Here is a 20,858-nt window from a genome sequence, read left to right as displayed (position 1 = left end):
AGGATGTAACAATTGGAAAAATATTTTTGATCACAATAGATGACAAACAAAAACAAATCATATAAAACCGAACTAAGATGGATAAAGTTAGCGAATCAATCTATTTTTATTTTACGGATGAGTTAATTAGCATCATGTTATTTTTTATTATTATTGTTTCTTAAATATAATTTTGTAAGTTATATTGCATGTAATATGTTATATATATATTTTGAGCAAGTAATATGTTATATTGTGATTGATATTAATAAAGTTCTAAATTGTTTGTGGAAAAAAAAACAATCATAGACTTCTAGATGTTGCAGTTTATGAAGGCATTGTGAAATTGAAAAAGATTCATATTATAACCAAGACTTCATTGATCTTGGTCAAATCACAAATGAAAACATAAGAAAGAAACCTTGAAACAGACAACCAAATCCTCAGAATACATCTCAAAGCTCATCTTTCTTGATCATGGATGGACGAACACCTTGGCTTAGGAACTCTTTGTAATACTTGCCAGATTCTTTAACATGTCGTGCGAGGTTATTCTTGAAGTCAACGTAATAAAGTCCAAATCTGTTCTTGTAACCATCTTGCCACTCAAAGTTATCCATCAATGACCATACAAAGTATCCAGTAACATTCACCTTGTCGATGCTGCATATATTATACAAATGGTTTTATAAGATTCTCCAAGAACAATTGTAATTTTATCATCATATGAATAAGACTTACCAAATAGCTTCATTCAGGCTCAAAAGATGCCTCTGAATATAATATTTCCTGTTATGGTCAGCTGTACCAACTTCAACTGAATCTGTAGCCCCAAGCTCTTCTCCATATCCTAGAAAATAAAATATATTTTAAATTCAATGTAAGACTTAATCAAAGGAAAAAAAAAACTAGCTAACATGTAATACTATAATCTCTACTTACCGTTTTCCATGATCATAATCTCAGGGTTTGCGTACTTATCCTTGATGTACTTCAAAAGACTTCTAAAGCCTCTCGCATAAACGGGAAGTGCAGCGGTGAAAGGCTGGAAAACATTAGAGGTGAAAATGTTACTTTATAGGAAAAAATGGGTAGAACATTTAGCTGAAAACTTTACTACTAAAATGCATACCTTACTACCAATGCTGAAGTTTTGAGCATTCTTACCTGAAAATAATTAAGATACATTTTGATTAGTACCAACACTACAAGAAAATAGTCAAATATTGACAAAATGTTATCGGATTTTCGTCGGAAATAGCCATTCTTAAACTTACTTTCCCAGTTAATAAGAGAATCTTGCATCCATCTTGGTTTAGAAGGATCTGGCTTCTCCAAATGGTTTGAAAACACTGAAGTGTAGTAGTTGAGGCCGACGAAATCTGCGGAGTTTTTCAGTTTTGCTTTCTGTGCATCAGTAAATTTAGGCAGTCTGTGTCCAACAATGTCTTTCATGATCTGTGGATAATCTCCATATATAGTTGTGTCTAAATGCCTAGAAAATAATCAAATATATATCATACACAAATAACGATATAGTTAAGTATTCAATATTAAAAAAGTATTTAATATCACGGCAGATGTTAACTACTTACCATCCCAAAATAAATTGAAGTGCACGGTCTATGGATGCACCGTCCTGTGAATCAGCAAGGTCATGTGGCTCGAACCAAGCCGGACTATGTGCAATACCGATCTTACCACCTTTACACTGTGCCCATTAAAATACACAAAACAAACTATTATTTTTAGATCCATTAGGAGATAAATTAATTATGATATAGATTATATCATACCTTTTCGCATTGTCTGAAAGCTTCAACTGCTTCTGCATGAGAGTTAAGGAGATTGTGAGTGACAAGGTAAGCCTCGAATCCTGATCTTCCTTCTTGACATTCTTCTTTGACGTACTTAGAGCAACGTCCTGGTGCTTTCTTGCCAACGTCATAACCGGCGTGGGAGAAAACCCATGGCTCGTTAAAAGTGATCCAATGTTTCACTTTTCCACCATATTCTTGGAAAACAAAATCTGCATATTCCCGGAAATCTTTCCTGCATTTTTATATTGAATAAATTAGTTTATCACATTAGTGGTTGCTTTTTTTTTTTTTTTTTTTTTTAACAAAAAAATTAGGGGTTTTTTTTTTTTTTTGAACATAAACATTAGTGGTTGCTACTAAATGATATATACATATACAAATTGGCATTGTTTTATTAAAAAAAACTTACACAATTCTTTCACTTAAAAAGCCACCATATTCGTCCTCTAAATCTTGTGGAGTGTCCCAGTGATAAACAGTCACGAACGGAGTTATACCTAGTCACAATATTTTTTAAATTATAGAATATAATGACGAGTAAGAACCATAATATGTGTCATGTATGTAGTCTCTGTTTACTTAATTTATATGCTTTATACCATTTTTGATGAGCTCGTCGATGACGTCGTGGTAAAATTGCACACCAGCTTGACTCACTCCTTTCTCCTTCCTCCCATCTGATAAAACATTTTTTATTTCATTAATATGTTTCTAACAATCATATATATACCATATATTATACACAGACCATATTTGATTATCACAAGATCAATTTAGTAATCGAAAACACATATACTCACGTGGAAATATTCTTGGCCACGCGATAGACATTCTGAAGGCATCGGTGTTTAGATTCTTCATTAGTTGAATATCGTCCTATAAACATTTTTCAGACGAGACGATTATCAACACGTAATAGAGGTCAACGGTCTATTAAATAAAACAATAAAAAATATTTACTACGTGAACGTGATAATTAATTTCTTCATAGTAATATTTTACCTTATAACGATGGAAGAAATCAACGGCCACATCGCCGTTATCGTTGTTGCATCTGGCTGTAATTAAAAAAAAAAATGATTTTCGATATTAATTAGTGGAAGGAAACCAAAATCTAAGCACAGTTAAAAGGAGATAAGAAGTGAACGTAGAGGCACTAACCTGGATATCTCTTACAGTAGATATCCCATAAGGCCGGTCCACGACAAGTTTCATTCACTGCACCTTCAACCTAATGGCACAGGTCAACTATTTAGTGTATATGGATCTTATGTATGAATGTTATGGACAATATAAAGTATGTCAATAACTTTTTATAAATCTTGTATTAATATACCTGATACGCTGCAGTAGCCGTGCCAAATACAAAGCCTTCAGGGAAACTTGCCCGGCTTAGTTTTGTGGATGCCGGGCAAACAGGTCCATCGGCTGTTGCTGGAGAGACGACGATGGTTAGGAGCATAAGTAGCCATATGAGAGGAAACTTATGCAAAGCCATTTTTTAGTTTTAGCTTTTTTTCTACTGTTTTCTTCAAGAGAAAGTTTTGGATGGTCTTTTTGTACATCTAAGTAGAGCTCTTATATAGAGATTTTGATTCACTCGCTGACCTCTTTTTTATTCATTTTAATATCTCAACTAGGCCTCGTTAGCCGATTTGAATCTGTACAGATCCGGATCGTTCTTTCGTCATATCTTAATTACCACATGCATGGATATTGACATTAGCCTATATAATATATAATGCCTCTCTTTTTGTCCCTTCACAATACTATTATGCAAGTCAATTTGGACAACTTTTTTTTTTACAAAACAATTTGGACAACTTTTAATCAGTTCAAACTGCGATAGTTGTACAGATCACACTTAATTTTTAGTGCGCAAAACAATTGATACAACTAATCTAAAATAATTGTAGTTATATACTAATCTAAAATAATCATATTGGAGTACTACTTAAGAGAAAATAGTGTTTAACACATTTAATTGTACTGCTTAGTTTATTTTATAAAATAATCATATTGGAATTTATGATTTTTGATTATGGTAATACGTGTAATGATACTTACACAACCAGTTTTATTACATGTACTTTCTATATACAAAATTAGTGGTCGGTTAATAATTAAATTGATAAATATAAACTAATATATAGAAGATGTATAAAGGCTCTAAATGTTTACAAATTTAAGATGTTTTTAATTCGTACTTGTCAAAAAATATTTAGCAAAAGTTTAGTAAATTACTTATTTAGCTTAACTTTGGAATCATATGTATCGTTGCACTGTTACTAAATTTTAGAACATATAATATTCCCCGTGCCACACGAGCAACATATTATAAGTTGCAACTCTAAAAAGAGTAAAGCTTCCCTAAGACTATTTAATAATAGATCACATATTAAACGGCTGTACCTGCTTTCAGTAAGACCGATTATTTTATACGCTAAAATCAACAATACAGACGATATGGGTCCATTTGATTTCATTTTCAAACTTGAAATCATATAATATTTCTCGTGTTTAACGAGATCAACAATATTAAAATATGTAATACTGAATGAATCGTTTTGGAACTCTAAAAAAATCAAGCTTCCATTTATAGAGAGTATTGTACCAGATACTGAGAAGATGATAAAGCCCAATGTAAAGGATGATGCGAAGCTCAGCTCCAGCTCTCCTTCCTTCCTTGTTACGGAGCAGAACGTTCAAAGGTCATGCAAAGCGAGTGCAATGAGTACGACAAGGTCAGCTCACTACCCTGAAACGTCTAATAGATTCGAATATCTTGTTCACTCTCCAATCATGTGTTGACACTGCCTTACTACGTTGTATGAGATCTTTAAGCTGAATAAAACCAAAGTTTATATCTTTGTATAAGGTTTCTTTCTAGATTCACATGGTATCAGAGCTCTATGGCCGATACCTCGGATCATTTGTCAGCTCCTTCTCTAACCATTTCACAATGTGTTACTCTAAAACTTTCTTCTTCAAACTATCTACTTTGGAAGACTCAGTTTGAGTCATTCTTAGCGAGCCAGTCACTCTCAGGCTTCATCAATGGAGGTACTCCTCGTCCATCTCATACGGTGTCTATCAGAAACGGCGATGTTATCACAGAAGAAGCTAATCCGAAGTTTCTTAAATGGATACGCAAGGATCAACTGGTTATGGCTTGGTTGTTTGGCTCACTAACGGAAGATGCTCTCAGTTCTGTTTATGGCTTACACTCAGCTCAGGAGGTTTGGTTCAGCTTGGGAAAGAAATACAACTGAATCTCTGCCACACGCAAGCTCGATCTTCAACGCAAGCTTCAAGGTATGTCTAAAAACCAGAAGACTATGGCTGACTATCTAAGAGATGTCAAGAGCGTATGCGATCAGCTAGATTCCATAGGGTTCCCAGTTACTGAACCAGAGAAGATTTATGGAGCATTGAATGGTTTAGGAAAGGAATATGAGTCTATATGTACTGTGATTGAGCATTCTATGGATTCACTTCCAGATATGACCTTTGAAGATGTTGTCTTTAAGCTCATCAACTTTGATGACAAGCTACAAAGCCAGAATCAAGCTTCAGCTGATGTGGTTACGCCCCATCTAGCGTTCCAAGCTGGTCGAGGCTACTCAAACAGAGGACGCGGTTATAACAGTGGTCGAGGAGGCTACAAAGGCAGAGGATCTGGTTCTTACTCAACTCGTGGTCGTGGGTTCCAACAACAATTCTCTGGTAATTCAAGCTCACGGTCCAACACAAGGCCTACATGTCAGATATGTGGCAAGTATGGTCATTCTGCGGCTCGTTGTTACAGTAGATTTGATCAGAACTATCATGTTCCAGAGAGTCTTCACAATGCCTCGACGTCAATGAGGATATCTGATCAAGATCAATACTCTGGTCAGGAATGGTATCATGGCTCAGGCGCTTCCGCTCACATTACAAATGATGTTGCTCGTCTTTAGTCATCTGAGCCGTATATTGGTAATGGTCAAGTCATAGTGGGTAATGGAGACTATCTCCCTATTACTCATATTGGGTCTATTGCTCTGCAAACACCTCAAGGTACACTACCTCTCAAGGAAGTCTTAGTTTGTCCTGAAATCACTAAATCACTTCTATCTGTTTCGAAGTTAACTTCAAACTTTCCTTATGAGATTACATTTGACTCTGAATTTGTGCTTGTTAAGGATAAGGGAACAAAGCATGTGATAACTCAAGGAAAAATATATAAGAATCTCTACATGTTGAAGGATGTCAGACATCAAGCCTTTTATTCCTCAAGACAGCAGGCAGCAAGCGCATCAATCTGGCATCATCGGCTGGTCACTCCAACAATGATATTCTTCAACAGCTTTCAAGAAATAAGGCGATAATAATGTACAACTCTGGTCTCCAGAAGCTGTGTGATGCGTGCCAGTTGGGAAAGAGTTGCAAGCTCCCTTTTCTTTCTTCTGAATTTTTGGCTTCTAAACTTCTTGAGAGGATACACTGTGACTTATAGGCGCCTAGCCCAGTTGTCTCTTCACAAGGATTTTAATACTATGTTATCTTTATAGACAATCACACAAGGTTTACTTGGTTTTATCCCCTCAAGTCCAAATCAAATTTCTACACTGTCTTTGTGCGTTTTCAAACTCTTGTGGAGAACTAGTTTCAAACAAAGATAATGCAGTTTCAGTGTGATGGTGGAGGAGAATTCATAAACACTGTCTTCCTGCAACATCTTGCATCTCACGGCATCAGGCAGTTGGTGTCTTGTCCTCACACGCCTCAACAGAATGGTCTTGTAGAACGCAAACACAAACATATAACGGAGTTAGGAGTCCCAATGATGTTTCACAGTAAAGTCCCGCAACAGTTTTGGGTAAAAGCATTCTTCACTGTGAATTTTCTTGGTAATTTACTGCCTTCCTCAGTATTATCAGAGAATAAGAGTCCTTATGAAGTTCTGTATGGGAAGAAACCGATCTATTCATCATTAAGAACGTTTGGCTGCAAATGCTTTCCCTATATGCGACCATATATGAATAACAATATGGATCCAAAGTCACTAGCGTGTGTGTTTATTGGCTATAATAAGAAATATAAGGGTTATTGCTGTTATTATACTCCCACAGGAAGAGTCTTCATCAGTCGTCACATTTTGTTTGATGAGTCTGTCTATTCCTTTGAAGATATGTATAATCAGTATCACAAGCCTTCAGAATCTGCACTTTTGAATGCTTGGCGGTCTTCAAATCTGCGCAAACAAGACTCTCCTGTCTCTTCTGATCATATTGAAAAAGTTATTCCTCCACAACGTTCTAATGTTATTCACATTGGTACTATACCATTGGTCATTCCTTCACCTAGAACTGATATCAATGCTCAACATCAAGACGCTCATGGCTCCTCTTCGCAGAAAACAGAATCTGATAGTTCGTCTACTGACTCAAATCAGGAAGCCAATCAAGAAATGATGCCTCAGCAACAGCCAGCTCACTCTATGATCACAAAGGCACGTGCAGGCATTGTGAAACCAAACCCTCGCTATGTCTTATTCACTGTGTAGTTACCCGAGCCTAAATCTCTTAAAGCAGAACTGAGAGACCCACGTTGGAATGGATCAATGGGAACTGAGATAGGTACTATGCATGAGACAGAAACGTGGGATTTCGTTCCTCCACAAGAAGATCAGAATCCTGTAAACTGCGGTTGGGTTCACAAGGTCAAGCTAAATGCTGATGGGAGTGTCAACAAACTGAAATCAAGGCTTGTTGCAAGAAGAAATGAGCATGAAGAAGGGACATATTATATAGAAACTTTCAGTCATGTTGTCAGAACTGCTACAATACAAACAGTTCTTCATGTTGCAGTCACTAAACGATGGAACATCAAGCAACTAGATGTTCAAAATGCTTTTCTACATGGTGATTTAAAAGAAACAATATACATAAAGCAGCCACCGGGCTTTGAAGATCCAGACAAGCCTGATTATGTGTGCAAGCTCAAGAAGGCTATATATGGTTTAAAACAGGCTCATAGAGCTAGGTTTGATAAGTTCAGTATGTTCCTCATTGACTTTGGGTTCGTCTGTAGCTTCCCTGATCCATCTTTGTTTGTTTATCACCGAGGATCAGATGTAATCTACCTTCTTCTCTACATTGATGACATGATTGTTACTGGAAACAATGAAGTCTTGATCGAGAGTCTTCTCAAGAGTTTGAATACTCAGTTTCGTATGAAGAACATGGGTGAAGTTCATTACTTTCTCGGCATACAGATTCACCATGTACAAGATGGTCTGTTTATGAACCAAGAGAAATATGCTCAAGATCTTCTGATTATTGCATGCATGGTAGACTGTGCACCAATGCCTACTCTTTTACCCTTGAAGCTTGATAACGTCAGTGGTCAAGATGAACTCTTCTCTGATCCATCTTATTTTCGCAGTCTAGCAAGTAAACTGCAGTATCTGACTGTCACAAGGCCAGGCCTCCAGTTCTCTATTAACTATATTTGTCAGATAATGCATATGCCAAGTCAAGCTGATTTCTCTTTGTTGAAGCGCATCTTGCGGTATGTCAAAGGCACATACAACATGAGAATAAGCATTAATGCATGGACAGATTCAACCTTGCTCTGCTATAGTGACAGCGACTGGGCCGGATGTAAAGCAACAAGACGTTCAACTGGCGGTTTGTGTATACTTCTTGGTTCCAATGTCATCTCATGGTCAGCTAAAAGACATGAAACAGTATCCAAGTCTTCCACCGAAGCAGAATATATGACTATGTCGGAAGCAGCTTCTGAGATTGTCTGGTTACAGAATCTTCTCCAACTAATGGGTCTTAAACAACAGAGAGCACTATTGTTGTTGTGTGATAATCTCTCAGCTGTTTGCCTTACTGTGAATCCAATGTTTCATAAGCGAACGAAACACTTTGATGTGGACTATCACTACGTTCGAGAAAGAGTTGCTCTGAAAGCTCTTGAAGTTAAGCATATTCCAGCTACTCTCCAACTTGCGGATATATTCACTAAGTCCCTGTCTCAGGCTCCCTTCTTTAAACTAAGAGACAAACTTGGTGTCTCAATTCCTCCTACTCCAGGTTTGAGGGGTGTATAGAGAGTATTGGGCCAGACACTAAGAAGATGATAAAGCCCAATGTGAAGGATGATGCGAAGCCCAACTCCAGCTCTCCTTCCTTCTCTGTTACGGAGCAGAACGTTCAAAGGTCATGCAAAGCGAGTAAAATGAGTACGACAAGGCCAGTTTACTACCCTCCAACGTCTAATAGATTTGATTGTCTTATTCACTCTCCAATCATGTGTTGACACTGATTTACTTGGTTAAAGTTTGTATAAATAAAGAGTGACGTTGTATGAGATCTTTAAGCTGAATAAAACCAAAGTTTATATCTTTGTATAAGGTTTCTCTCTAGATTCACACCATCTATTGGTATACGAACATGATGAAACCTATTGTTTAATAGATTCACTGCATGAGTTACGACAATGGGCTATAAAAATGCCAAATGCTAAAGTTACACTTATTTTGTTCAATTCACAAAAATAACCTAATCATAAAACGTATGGTATGTTATTCGTTGTTGCTGGTCACTACCCAAGAGATTAGCATACGAACATGCTGAAACCTATAGTTTCTTTCAATCCATGTCCGGCTCAAAAAATGTATGGGACTTGTGCTGAGCATTTTTCAGAAACAAATTGTAGTTATATACACTATTGTAAATTTGAATTTGAGATCTTAGACTATATGCTTTTATTGTTGTCCAAAAAAGAGACTATATGCTTTTTAACAAATTAAAACCTTAATTTCTTAAAGAAAATTGCCAAAAAAGGATTTAGTGCAAATGGGTTCTGAGCACATGTTCTGAACCGACACTGGATAGTAGATCGAACCATACCAAACCAGCAGCCCCCTTTTCTAATAGGGTTTTTAAGATCAAAACAAAAAAATCATGTCAAAATACTTTATCGTAGACTTGTGTATGTGCATTGACTTGGTGAGTATCAGGCTTTCAAAAATTCAATAAGAAGGAATGATATGTGATTGATTAGTGAACCAAATACTTACGAGTTGAATTGTCCTTTGGATCTACCAGCACTACACTAATACAGCCTCGTTAAGTTGAAAATCAAAATAGTTAATTAGAATATATCTTTAAGCGCTACAAAGTCATATAAAATCTCTTCGAAGGTCTAAAAGAACATTTATGAGGAAATATAGGTCGTAGTATTGACTAACTTTATGACGCTTATGCAGCTAAATTTACGCATGGTCACATGACATGAGAAAGAACATGAACTTTGCAACTAGTTAAATGAGTTTCAGAAGACAAACAAAAAAATCAACCACATTCAAACACAACCAAAACGGAAAACAATGTAATTTCCCTCTTCTAAAAAGAAGAAAGAAGCATAGGGCTCTTATTACCATAAACATCTTAGATGTATTGGTTTGCCCTTAAGTTGAGGACCATTTCTACTCTTGCTAAAAGGACTTTTATGTTTTCATTTTAAGTTATCTTTAACATTTTGATTAGTTCTTGATTTATCAATTACGTTAGAAGAAGAAACGGGTATTTTCTAACTGCATTTAAAAAAAAGGCCATAGTCTTTAGGCCCAGTATCTTTAAATGGTTACATTAAAGGTAATGTCTTCAACTTAAATATCCCTGAGAAAGGCCCAAAACTTCAAACTAAACTAGGATACGCAATTTGATTAAGCTGATAACGAAACCGAAACGAACTACCTGCTACTGAAGTGGGGCACTCTTTTGGTTTGATAAGCCCTGATTCATTGTTTTGATTTAAAATTTTAATTTCGCATAACTCAAGAAAGTTTCAAATTTCTAGAAGATGTTAAATGCTCACATCATTGTTTATATACTTTATTTTTTGAATTGATGCTTGAATTTGCGTTTCAATTATTTTAGAAGAGGGAAATTTTGGTCTAAGATATGTTTATGCTTCACTTTTCGGCTATAAATTTTATAGAAAATTTTAAATTTAACAAAACCATGTAAAATAAATGCATAAGTAAATTAATTTGTTTTCGGTCTTATGAAAAAACAAAACCATGTATTTTGTTTTCTTCTTAAACGATCGATATTGTACTGTCTCTATTTTTGACAAAATGCATATGTGTAAATGCTTTCAACGTATTTCTTAAAACTATGCTACTGTGTTTCTACATAATCTTACTTATACGAATTTGGAATCATAGCAGTTTAAAACTAATTCATATGCGCGAAACAAACAGAGGTGAAAATAGTTAACTGTTTAGCTGTCGTTGTAACGTAAACAAGTACTTACAAATTCAGTATTTTTACATATATCACATGATTCTTTAGTTTTTAGTTGATAATAGAGATTTTCCCGGCTACGCCCGGATTATTTTCTATATATTTTAATTAAATTTAGATTACTTTATAATTTGTATCTGAATATAAATACATTTTTATACTTGACTGATTACGATATATACTATAATAAACTCACATTATTGATTGCTACATTTTATTAATTTACTAATGTCCGACACCTTTACTAACATAACATGGTGTTAGATATGGGCCACCGAACTTCTAATGTCAAACCAAAATAATCTAATGGTAATGTCTTTACATCTGAGTATAGGAATGTTAAAATGGGAAAAACCACTCCATTTAAGACTCACCTCATTCAAAAACTATGTCGAGATGGCTGGGAAGGACGCGTATTGGCTCGGTCAGTTCGGATGTCTGGACGCGGGTCTGGTCTAAGCTCCATCCCGGATGTAAGCGGGTCGAGGCGGTACACAGCTCGATCGTCCTGGTTGGCACGGCTAGGTATACGAACCTCGGCTGAGTTGTTCTGATCGGCCTGATCTCCAATCTGGTCCGGTTCCATGTACTGATCCATGGACTGAGGCGCATCAAATTGCTGTATCACTAAAATCTGTTGATCGTTCCACATTGCAAATGTAAATATTTTTGTCCACCATCACGTGCTGTAAGAACTAAAAAAAGGAATAAGGCGTTGGTAACATGTTCATGTCAAATTCTAAAAAAACATGTTCATGTTTAAAAATTTGTCTGCTCTTGTTTCACACAACACAGAAACAAATTTATATGATCAGTTAATCGGAGAAACATATTTGCATTAGGATAAAAGATGTTCCACATCTGGAAATAAATAACTTTGCCGTGGCTTTTGCTTCCTCAAACGTTACGCGGTCCTCATTACTAACTTATAAGGCATAACATGAAACTCAATAGAGATATAAGAAAAAGGTAATTCTGAAGATTCAAATAGAAAAGTAAGAAAGGTTACCAGAAGGAGCTGCTGGACATCAAGGATGCTTTAGCTATGGCTGACGCATGCTCTAAGTGACATCTCACAACCTTAAGAAAAACACTCTGTTAGCATGCAAAACAGAGTACTTCAATCTTCAAAGAAGCTTTTTACGCTGCCCCCAATTTTTGATCTGAAACCCTCGTATAATCGATCCACTTGCCTGCAGTAAACTTCCTTGAGGCTTCTCTCCACATTGTTTATGTTTAACAAAATAATACCCCTTTCGGAGATACACCTTTGCCAATGTCAAAAGGAAGGCATCTTGATCCTCAGTTTTTAGGTTCCGAATATCAGCTTGCTCATAGATGCTCCCTGGTAAGTTCACAAATCCTCAATTTTGTAGAGAGCAACAATCCTTATAAAAAGAAATCTACAAAATCCATCGATCCAAATCATATATGCATCATAACATACAAAGCAGCAATTTAATAATTCTAGTAGACCTAGTAAACAGTAGTAGTAAGCAAACTACCAGTTCAAGTCGTCTACAGACCTATCCAGGTAGTCATAGATACCAAAGGAGAGGAAAACCTGATACAATTCTGGTCTTGTGAGCTTCAGAGAAGTAGACCAAAATTAAGTATGTAATCCCATGTCTTCATGAGAAGAGAAAAATTACATATGATTGATAGGCAAAGCAAAAAAAAAATATTAACTTGACAACAGACGATATATAAAATAGAGCCAATAAGAGAAACTTACTTGCAAGGGTCAGCTCCCGAGTGTATTCTCAAACAATGGAGGAAAACTTCTGAATTTGGTAAAAATAACCTGAAAGAACATAGCAAAGTGAGCAGCACATATCAGAACATTTCAATCTAAACCAGTTTTGACGGGTTCTACACACAATAACAATCAAAAAGTAAAAGATCGTCAACACATTGATAATCTAAATGATCTCGGTCTCATAAAATCAAACTCTGGCGAGACTGACCATCAATGTTTTTCCCTCCTCAAACAAAATATGGAAAGTGAAATGGAATCAAAGCAGAGTTTAAAGAGTACATACTTTAAGCTGACAATAATAGATCACTACAGAAATTGTAATATTTCCACAAAAACATTGCCTCGAATCTCTCCGACTGTTGCAAAACTTCTATGAAAAGACTAAGCAAGAGAAAGTAACAGCATGTGAATGTTGATCCGCCAAACCAGGGGAGACATCATTGAACAACTGAGCCATTGGAGCCTTTATGGTGGATTAAGCCGCTTTGGTTGCCATTGCTTGATGTGCTTACTTGGTTTTTCGTTAGATTTATACAGGAGATGAAACGTAAAAACAAATGAAAGAGTAAAGACATCATTGATTGATGAAGTAAGTGTGGCGGCAACGGCCTCCCGACTGAACATAGATTTAGTCGTGGTGTTGGATTCTGGGCTATAGCCAAATTTTAAAGCTCACAGAAAAGGCCTACTTTCACCATTTATCCTCAAAAGCGGTGTTGACATGGCGATATGAAGCACTCTTATTTGTTGATTTATTAATCCGACGTGGATACTTTAGCTTTTGAATATTAAGAGCTTTTAGTAGTGTAAGATATAATTAAATTAGCAAGAACAAAACCTTTTGGCTAAGAAACTGAAGTGAGCAATAATAAAACTTGAATTAAACTGAAACCAAAAGCAGAAAAAGATAAATAATTATCAGGAGACTTAGAGCAACCTATATTACTAAGAGCATCTTTATCGCTCTCTTTTGAGCGTCTTTTAGGGAGGAGGATTCACGGTTCAGAAAAAAAAACGGTGTGTTATGTGTGCAAAATAAGAGACGTGTGTTGTGTGTTTTTTGAACTGTTTGGTGCGTTTTTTAATTTTTTTTTTTAATCAGAAAAAAAAAAATAATAATAATAAGATGGGGTTTAGTGATAAAGATGTTCTAATTGAGAAGATACCTAATCGAAATAAACTTTATATCACAAAGTTTTATAAATGAAATTAACGAACATTAAACATTTACAATAGAAACACTACTGACACAAAAAATCAAACTAAAACCTTAGGAGTCCCTGTCTCGTCAGCAAAATTGGGTTTGTGTTTCCTGGTGGCCCTTAGATAACAAAACACCACCACGAGAAACGTAGTTGCTAAACCGCCAAGAATAACCCCACCGCCAGCCACCGATCTGTCCACTGTAGAATGGTGGTGGCCTCGCCGTACAGTCTCTTCTGAATTTAAAATCTCAGGTGCTTCTGCCTCCTCTCTTGGCCCGTCTTCTCCACCGAACTTCCTTGCTACCGGGGAATCACCTTCCGATAATGCTGCGGCCATAGCCAATGCGTACGTTAGAAAGCAGCATAGGACTATAAGTTTTGTAGCCATTTTAGGTTTTGGTTGATTAGTATATCTGCTTTTGTTTTCTTCCTTGGTTTACTTGGAGATGATTATGCTAATGGGGTTATTTATAGGTAAATAATTATATTCTCCTTTTTATTTTAATCGTTGGAGACATCGTGTGGTGTGTCATATGGAAATTTCCGAGTGTTTGGTGTCCGAGAAAGTCGGTAGATTCCACTAAGAATTTAGCCAGGAAAATGATTTTAGTGTAAATTTTTAATACAACTTCTTTTGGTCAACAAGTTTTTTAATAAATAAATTAGTTATATTTGTGTTCTTCAATGGAGCTGTCGGGTTGGCAAGAGGAATCATACGGGTGTACACGTGATTTGATATTAAAAATATTATGAAAAGTAACGATTCATTAGGAAAACATAAGAGAGTTTACATTGTATTGGTACGTATGTACTTAATAAGTTAATGCAAACATACTCGATCATCAAAAAAAAAAATAGAAATTTGCTATACAATTTTAAAATCTCAACTTATTGATATTTAGTTAATTTAGTATTTATGAATATATATACACATATAAAAATAATTCATAAATAAGTCTTGAAATTAGGTTAAAATTTAGAAGTAATTGTACAAGCTCTTTGAAAATAATAAATTAAATATATAAGCTAAAAAGACACTGCGTTAAACATTTTAAAGGGAAGTGAGAAAAATATACATCCCCCATTAAAAGTTATTATCTAGCTATTATATAGAATCAATTTAGTTTGTAAGTGGACTATACTCAACTCTAAAATTAGTTTTAATGATAAATTCAACATGACATGATTTTGCAAACATGAACGAACATCTGACTGAACCAATAAGTGTAAGTAATATCTTGATTTTTCAGAACTTGAGGACGGTTACGTACAATTACTTTTCACCAAATAGTTTTGGTTAATTTGAACATCTATATGTCAGATTTGAAACAAACAAACTAATAGTTTGAGTGGAGACAAGTATAAATTTATTTCAAACTTGTACCAAAATATATTTAAATATATCCCTAGCTACTATTTAGATTAAACACAGTAAATCTTCTTATATAAGTAAATTAAAGACAGCGATATCTATGGTGTGATTATATGTAAGGGCTGTCTATGAAGTGTTTTGATTGAAAGAGAAAGAGAAGCTTTTTTGTCTCCAGACAAAGACGAAGGTGGTCGGGAACTAGCTTCCTCTTTTTTGTATTCTATTATAGATTCGTGAGTTTTTTTTTACATTATGCTTATAAGATTTCGACTAAATGAAGAATAGCCCAACTATCCGTTTTGTTATAAGGCCTACTCCACAGAGAATTGAAATTAAAATAAGCCCAATGAATAACCAACCATATAAGAGGGACAAACACAAACTTGAGCTAAGTAGAAAGACTCCCAAGCCCCAACACCTGGTTTAGTTAGGTTTGATTTAAGTACAGAGTACGAGAGCACCCACATCAATGAACCCCCTCTTTAGGTTCATCTTTTCAATTTTTTATTATTAAATATTTTTTTTTTTCTTTTTGATTTTTTTTTTAAAAAAAAAAAACTAGACCAATCGCGGACCGCCACGACACGTGGAGCCCGCGCTACAGTGATGAACTTTAGGAGAGAACGGTTCAGCCAAAAGAACTTTAGGAGAGAAGGGTTCATGTGATTTTATTATTAATATTTTTTTTTTTTTTATTTCTGTGTAAACTCCTCCCATAAACCCTCAATGCGAATGCTCTTACAAGTGTAAAGAAAACGCCTTTTGAAGACCCCATGAGAGCGAAACAAGCAAATGGTGCTTGCCTTTTCCGTTATTTCTACAAAGACAAACCTTTCTCCTCCTGTCGTTAGAGAAATTAAAGAAGAAAGGTCACTAATTTATAGAATTTGTTCTCATAATCCTTTCTCATCATTAGCCTACTATTTTATTTGGATACTGACAGGCAACTTTATTTTGTTCACGAAAATAAAACACGAATAGACAAAGTTATATAAGATAAGAAATAAAGCACGAATAGACAAAGTTATAATAAGATAAAATCCAAAACTCTTTAGCAAACAAAATTACGAAAATAGATATTTATAACCATGTATTTTTTATTTATATCTTCAATATGTTTTACTTATATTTACCTGAAGATATTAAAAACCACATATTTTTACTTATATATTCAATATATATTTTCTTTAATTTACCTGAAGATATTGTCCTTCATAATTCATTAACAATCTCGAGACACAGCTTCTATTTCCCGCTATCCAATTACTTTGAAAAGAATTCAGGGTTTATAAAATGAGTTGAGGACAACTTATGAACCCTAGTATCTAAAAGACTGATTATTAATACTTTTCTGGAACAGTGGAACCCGATGAGGCGATGAGTTCTGGACCTGAGACAATTATTTCTAACACTTAGTTTTTAGTCTTTCCCCGCTGCTAATACGATATTAAAGTTTAACCTTAATTATACCATATCTTAATCAAATACATCAACGCTAGGAAAAGCTGAATGTAGCTGTTGGAAATTTTATTTGCTTAGAAATATTCGACGGAAATTTCCCCCTTAAATCTATTTTGTTGGGTGAACAAAAAAAAAATCTATTTTGTTGTTGTTGATAATATGAATATATGATGCATCCCATACATTGACAAAAAACATATACTATCCTATATTTTAAAACTAATATTAAGTTATTACCCATAATCCAAAAATGTGTTTCCCTGTACAAACTAAAAAAATCAATAATTGTGAAGAGAATCGGTTCAAATAATGATCCAAAGGAAGATCTCTTTAGTATACAACACACAAAAGAATAAGCTAGAAATAAAGGTCAAAAGAAGTCGAATATCATTTGTCTATAAAAAATAGCATAATCCTAATAAGTTCCCATCATTGGCTCATACAGAACAAATAATCTTTCTTTAATGACTTGATGTCTCACACCCCCTCCCTTTTACTTTCCACGATTTATTGTATGCCTAGTGCTTACGCAGAAAACACTCTATGCGAATGAAGAGGTTGTAGTTTACTAATGTGTGGTTTCGTTAGATAGGTCGACATAAAAAAACGGAATTCTTAATTACAATGTATACAATATAGCTGACAGTCTAGAAACCAGTATGAGTCCAGGTCCTTTAACATGTTTCCGCATTCAATTGCTTAAACCTTTTTGAAGAGGCATTTCAGGAACCACACACTTAAAATCAGAGGGGATTAAAATAATTGATATTAAATATATATTGGCTAATCTATTACTAGTATTTGTTGTCAAATTGTTTGAATTCAAAACTCATGATTTTTAATAAGTTCCATTCACTAACCTCCTAACTACCTATTTACCAACTTTTGTATTAAAATATCCACGTTCAGAGATTCAGTTTTCAATAAGCAAAAATAGAACAACATTTTTTAAGTAATATAATATCCACATGCAGTCAAATGATTAATTCCAGTAGTTTTGTATTGGTTTGTTGAAGATTATGTTTCATATATAAACTTAGACACCGCATAATTCACGTTAAATGAATGCCTCAAATTAAAATAAATGTGAGTTTCGATCTATGAAGCTCACGTATCAATCAAATGTAACTTGTTTCTTACAGAGCGCTAGCTAATAATTAAAGCTTAGAGTATATACAAATTCTACATTGATCCTAGACATATATTATAGCTCTAACATCTGTTGAAACAAAGCTAAGAGTATGACATACACGATAAAACATGAACAAAAGATTTTTATTTTCTATTAGAGCATATGTTCTCAAAGCATTAAACCTTTCGAATCAGCATCTTCTCGTTACTATTTAGCCTCAGGAGGCTTATAAATTCTCACATTTCCCTATTAAATTATCAACAACTAAACCAAAAACCACAAGAGCAAACCATAAGAACTCATAAAGGAGATCTTACAAGATAGAAGCAAAAACAATGGAGAATATTATGCTAAGGGTATGCATCTCCAGATGATAAGTATTGGTGAGGACCGGGTAATCTGCATCCTGAGGTTTAAAGCTTAATTACACGCATAACATGCCTACGCATATAACTATGTGTTTTAGAATAGCTTTAGTCCTCGGGATGCGGATTACCTCTTCCTTACAATACGTACACGGTTACATGTACACGATTACTGAGAGGTTAGTTTTTTTCTCCAGACAATGCATTCTTAAGTATGTCTAATCTAATGTGTACCTACGTGCAAATGAATGTATTATTACTACCGATGTTTTGTGTTTTGTCTAATAACAATTTACGAATATAACTTAAACAATCTGACGAACAAGAGGATCCATCACCCATATACTATAAATCCGGAAAACGGAAAGTACAATGAAAAATATTGGAAGCTGAGTCATTGCCCTAATATTTTAATGTTTACGAATGTGAATATCTGGGAGCTTCACGTATAAAATATGTTTTCTTTTTTTTCCTTCAAAATATATCTTTATAGATGTATGATACGTTCATATATTTTAATACTCCAAAGTTTTGTAGTATAATATACCTACTACTATTACATTTAATTTGGTACAAAAGATGTCAGCAGCTACTACTATGAAATTTGAAGAGAGCCAAACCCTATCTTTATTCTTGACATGATCAGGATATTGGATATACCCATTCAGATACTTTCTTTTTCTTTTCGGTAAATGACTTTTTAAATGAATTTGGATACAGTTATTTTTAAATCATAAATGGAGTACCTTATGATCCGACTCTTTCGGCAAAGCATCATCAGCTTCACAACGTACTCTCAAGAGCTCGTTAGAACCATCAACTCGAAGACATATCAATATAGCTTTATGGAGTTCTCATGGACATGGAGTTCCTATCCTCTTATTTCAAATTTATTTGATTTTCTCATGTTTCTCGAGAGCATAATCGTCCACCTGATTCTCTGTCGAAACCTGCTCTTCTTAATGACTCTCCTGCTATGTAGTAAAACCCTTTCAATATTGAATGAGTTTGCTGTTAAAAAAATGGAGTACCTTACAAATTAAAGTACATATTGAACTTAGAACCAAGTCGAACTGATCAACTTTCAATTGGTAGTGGTAACACATCGGCGCGTTTAATGGGCAGACGCGATATATATATATATCTCAATTTGAAATTAACACGAATAAAACTTGCATATATTATAATTTTACTCAGGAAAAAAAATCTCAGAACGTTATACTAAGTTTAGCTTAAAAACATTTTATAACAAGGACATAATAAAAGGATGAATTATTTTATAATAATAAAAGCTTTTTTAGTTAAGAAAAGTTATATTAATGACTCATTGGCTCATTGCACATATATAGAAGCTCTATAAATTAATATTCGATTAATTAATAAACACTATAAATTAATAAATTTTTCCGGTTCCAGGTTCGGTGTAAAATATAACACTAGTCGATGAAATAATAAGATAATAATATTTAGAAAACTCTTAGGTAAATATATGGTCCGATTAAAATCATAAATTAATAATTACCATACATATAATTTTATATAAACATATAAAGTTTCTTTTGTTGTCTTTTTATAAAATGAATTTCATCTCTAATTTTAATTTTAGTTTTATTGAATTACATATAAAATTGAATTTGTATTATATAACATGTATTCATCATACATAAATTATATCAATATTCTAATAAAAATAGTTAAAATTCAAATCTATAAACTCTAACAATATATAATATCATAAAACAAAATATTCTTTTCATTTTTTACACTAGATTTTTTTTTAAAATAAAAAAAAATCTAAAAGAGAAATTTTTTTAATTAATATCTCTAGAAATTAATAAATTTTCCTTGCCTCAACGTTATTTAATTTATAGAGTTTTTATTGTATATGCTCGATAACAACGGTTAATTGTACAATTAACTATATTTGTCTGATTAATCTACATTATAATGAGTCAGTTTCATCACTCCTGATGCGACACGTCAGCAGGTAAGTGGACCCCACTTTTAAAAAGTGTGAAAAATGTCAAGTCTGTGGCTCGAACCCGGGTTACTGTGATATAAACACCAACATTTATACCACTAAACTAAAGGATACTTTGTATATTGATTACCAAAACTAATATATATTTATGAAGGATTTCTTATAGTGGATCTCACACATAACTGTAATGTTTCAATACTCACGTGTAACTTTGATCATCGAAACCTATTTAGTAAAATCCGCATTCTGGCCCAATAAAACTTATAAGTGGGATAAATCTCTTTTGTATGTATCTAGGATTTTATAGTACTTTGTTTCCATCGATAAACCGAAGCATTACCCTTTTAGCTTATCAAAAAAAATTCTGAAACTTTTCATCTTCACCTCTCTATATCTCCAACGATCAGTTATGGTACCGTTTCACTTCTAAAACGATCCGTCTCAGTATATATAATTCCTCAAACAAACCTTGAGAC

The 20,858-nt window shown here is 34.2% G+C and overlaps 2 protein-coding genes and 1 long non-coding RNA gene across 3 annotated transcripts; all 3 read right to left on the bottom strand.

Annotated features, from left to right (window-relative positions):
• Positions 1-308: 308 nt before the first annotated feature.
• Positions 309-3,354, bottom strand: LOC106331928 (beta-glucosidase 23). Its single transcript, XM_013770364.1, has 13 exons — positions 3,136-3,354; positions 2,961-3,030; positions 2,802-2,857; positions 2,600-2,675; positions 2,399-2,476; positions 2,209-2,296; positions 1,776-2,031; positions 1,575-1,690; positions 1,257-1,474; positions 1,112-1,146; positions 922-1,024; positions 721-829; positions 309-642 (listed from the first exon to the last, which is right to left on the bottom strand). Exons 1-13 carry the CDS (start codon positions 3,295-3,297, stop codon positions 435-437), a joined length of 1,575 nt encoding a protein of 524 aa, XP_013625818.1. The 5' UTR covers positions 3,298-3,354; the 3' UTR covers positions 309-434.
• Positions 3,355-12,265: 8,911 nt separating this feature from the next.
• On the bottom strand, positions 12,266-13,451 carry LOC106333801. The gene is made up of 3 exons (XR_001268470.1): positions 12,843-13,451; positions 12,672-12,736; positions 12,266-12,452 (listed from the first exon to the last, which is right to left on the bottom strand). It is a non-coding gene; the product is annotated as an uncharacterized LOC106333801 (long non-coding RNA).
• Positions 13,452-14,123: 672 nt separating this feature from the next.
• Positions 14,124-14,496, bottom strand: LOC106334172. Its single transcript, XM_013772500.1, has one exon. The coding sequence runs from the start codon at positions 14,457-14,459 to the stop codon at positions 14,124-14,126; it is 336 nt and encodes a 111-aa protein (XP_013627954.1). The 5' UTR covers positions 14,460-14,496.
• Positions 14,497-20,858: the final 6,362 nt, after the last annotated feature.

The sequence above is a fragment of the Brassica oleracea genome, chromosome C3 (genome assembly GCF_000695525.1).
Source record: "Brassica oleracea var. oleracea cultivar TO1000 chromosome C3, BOL, whole genome shotgun sequence".
NCBI lineage: Eukaryota > Viridiplantae > Streptophyta > Magnoliopsida > Brassicales > Brassicaceae > Brassica > Brassica oleracea.
Note: the sequence above shows the minus strand (reverse complement) of the source record. Positions and strands in the feature narration are given on the sequence as shown.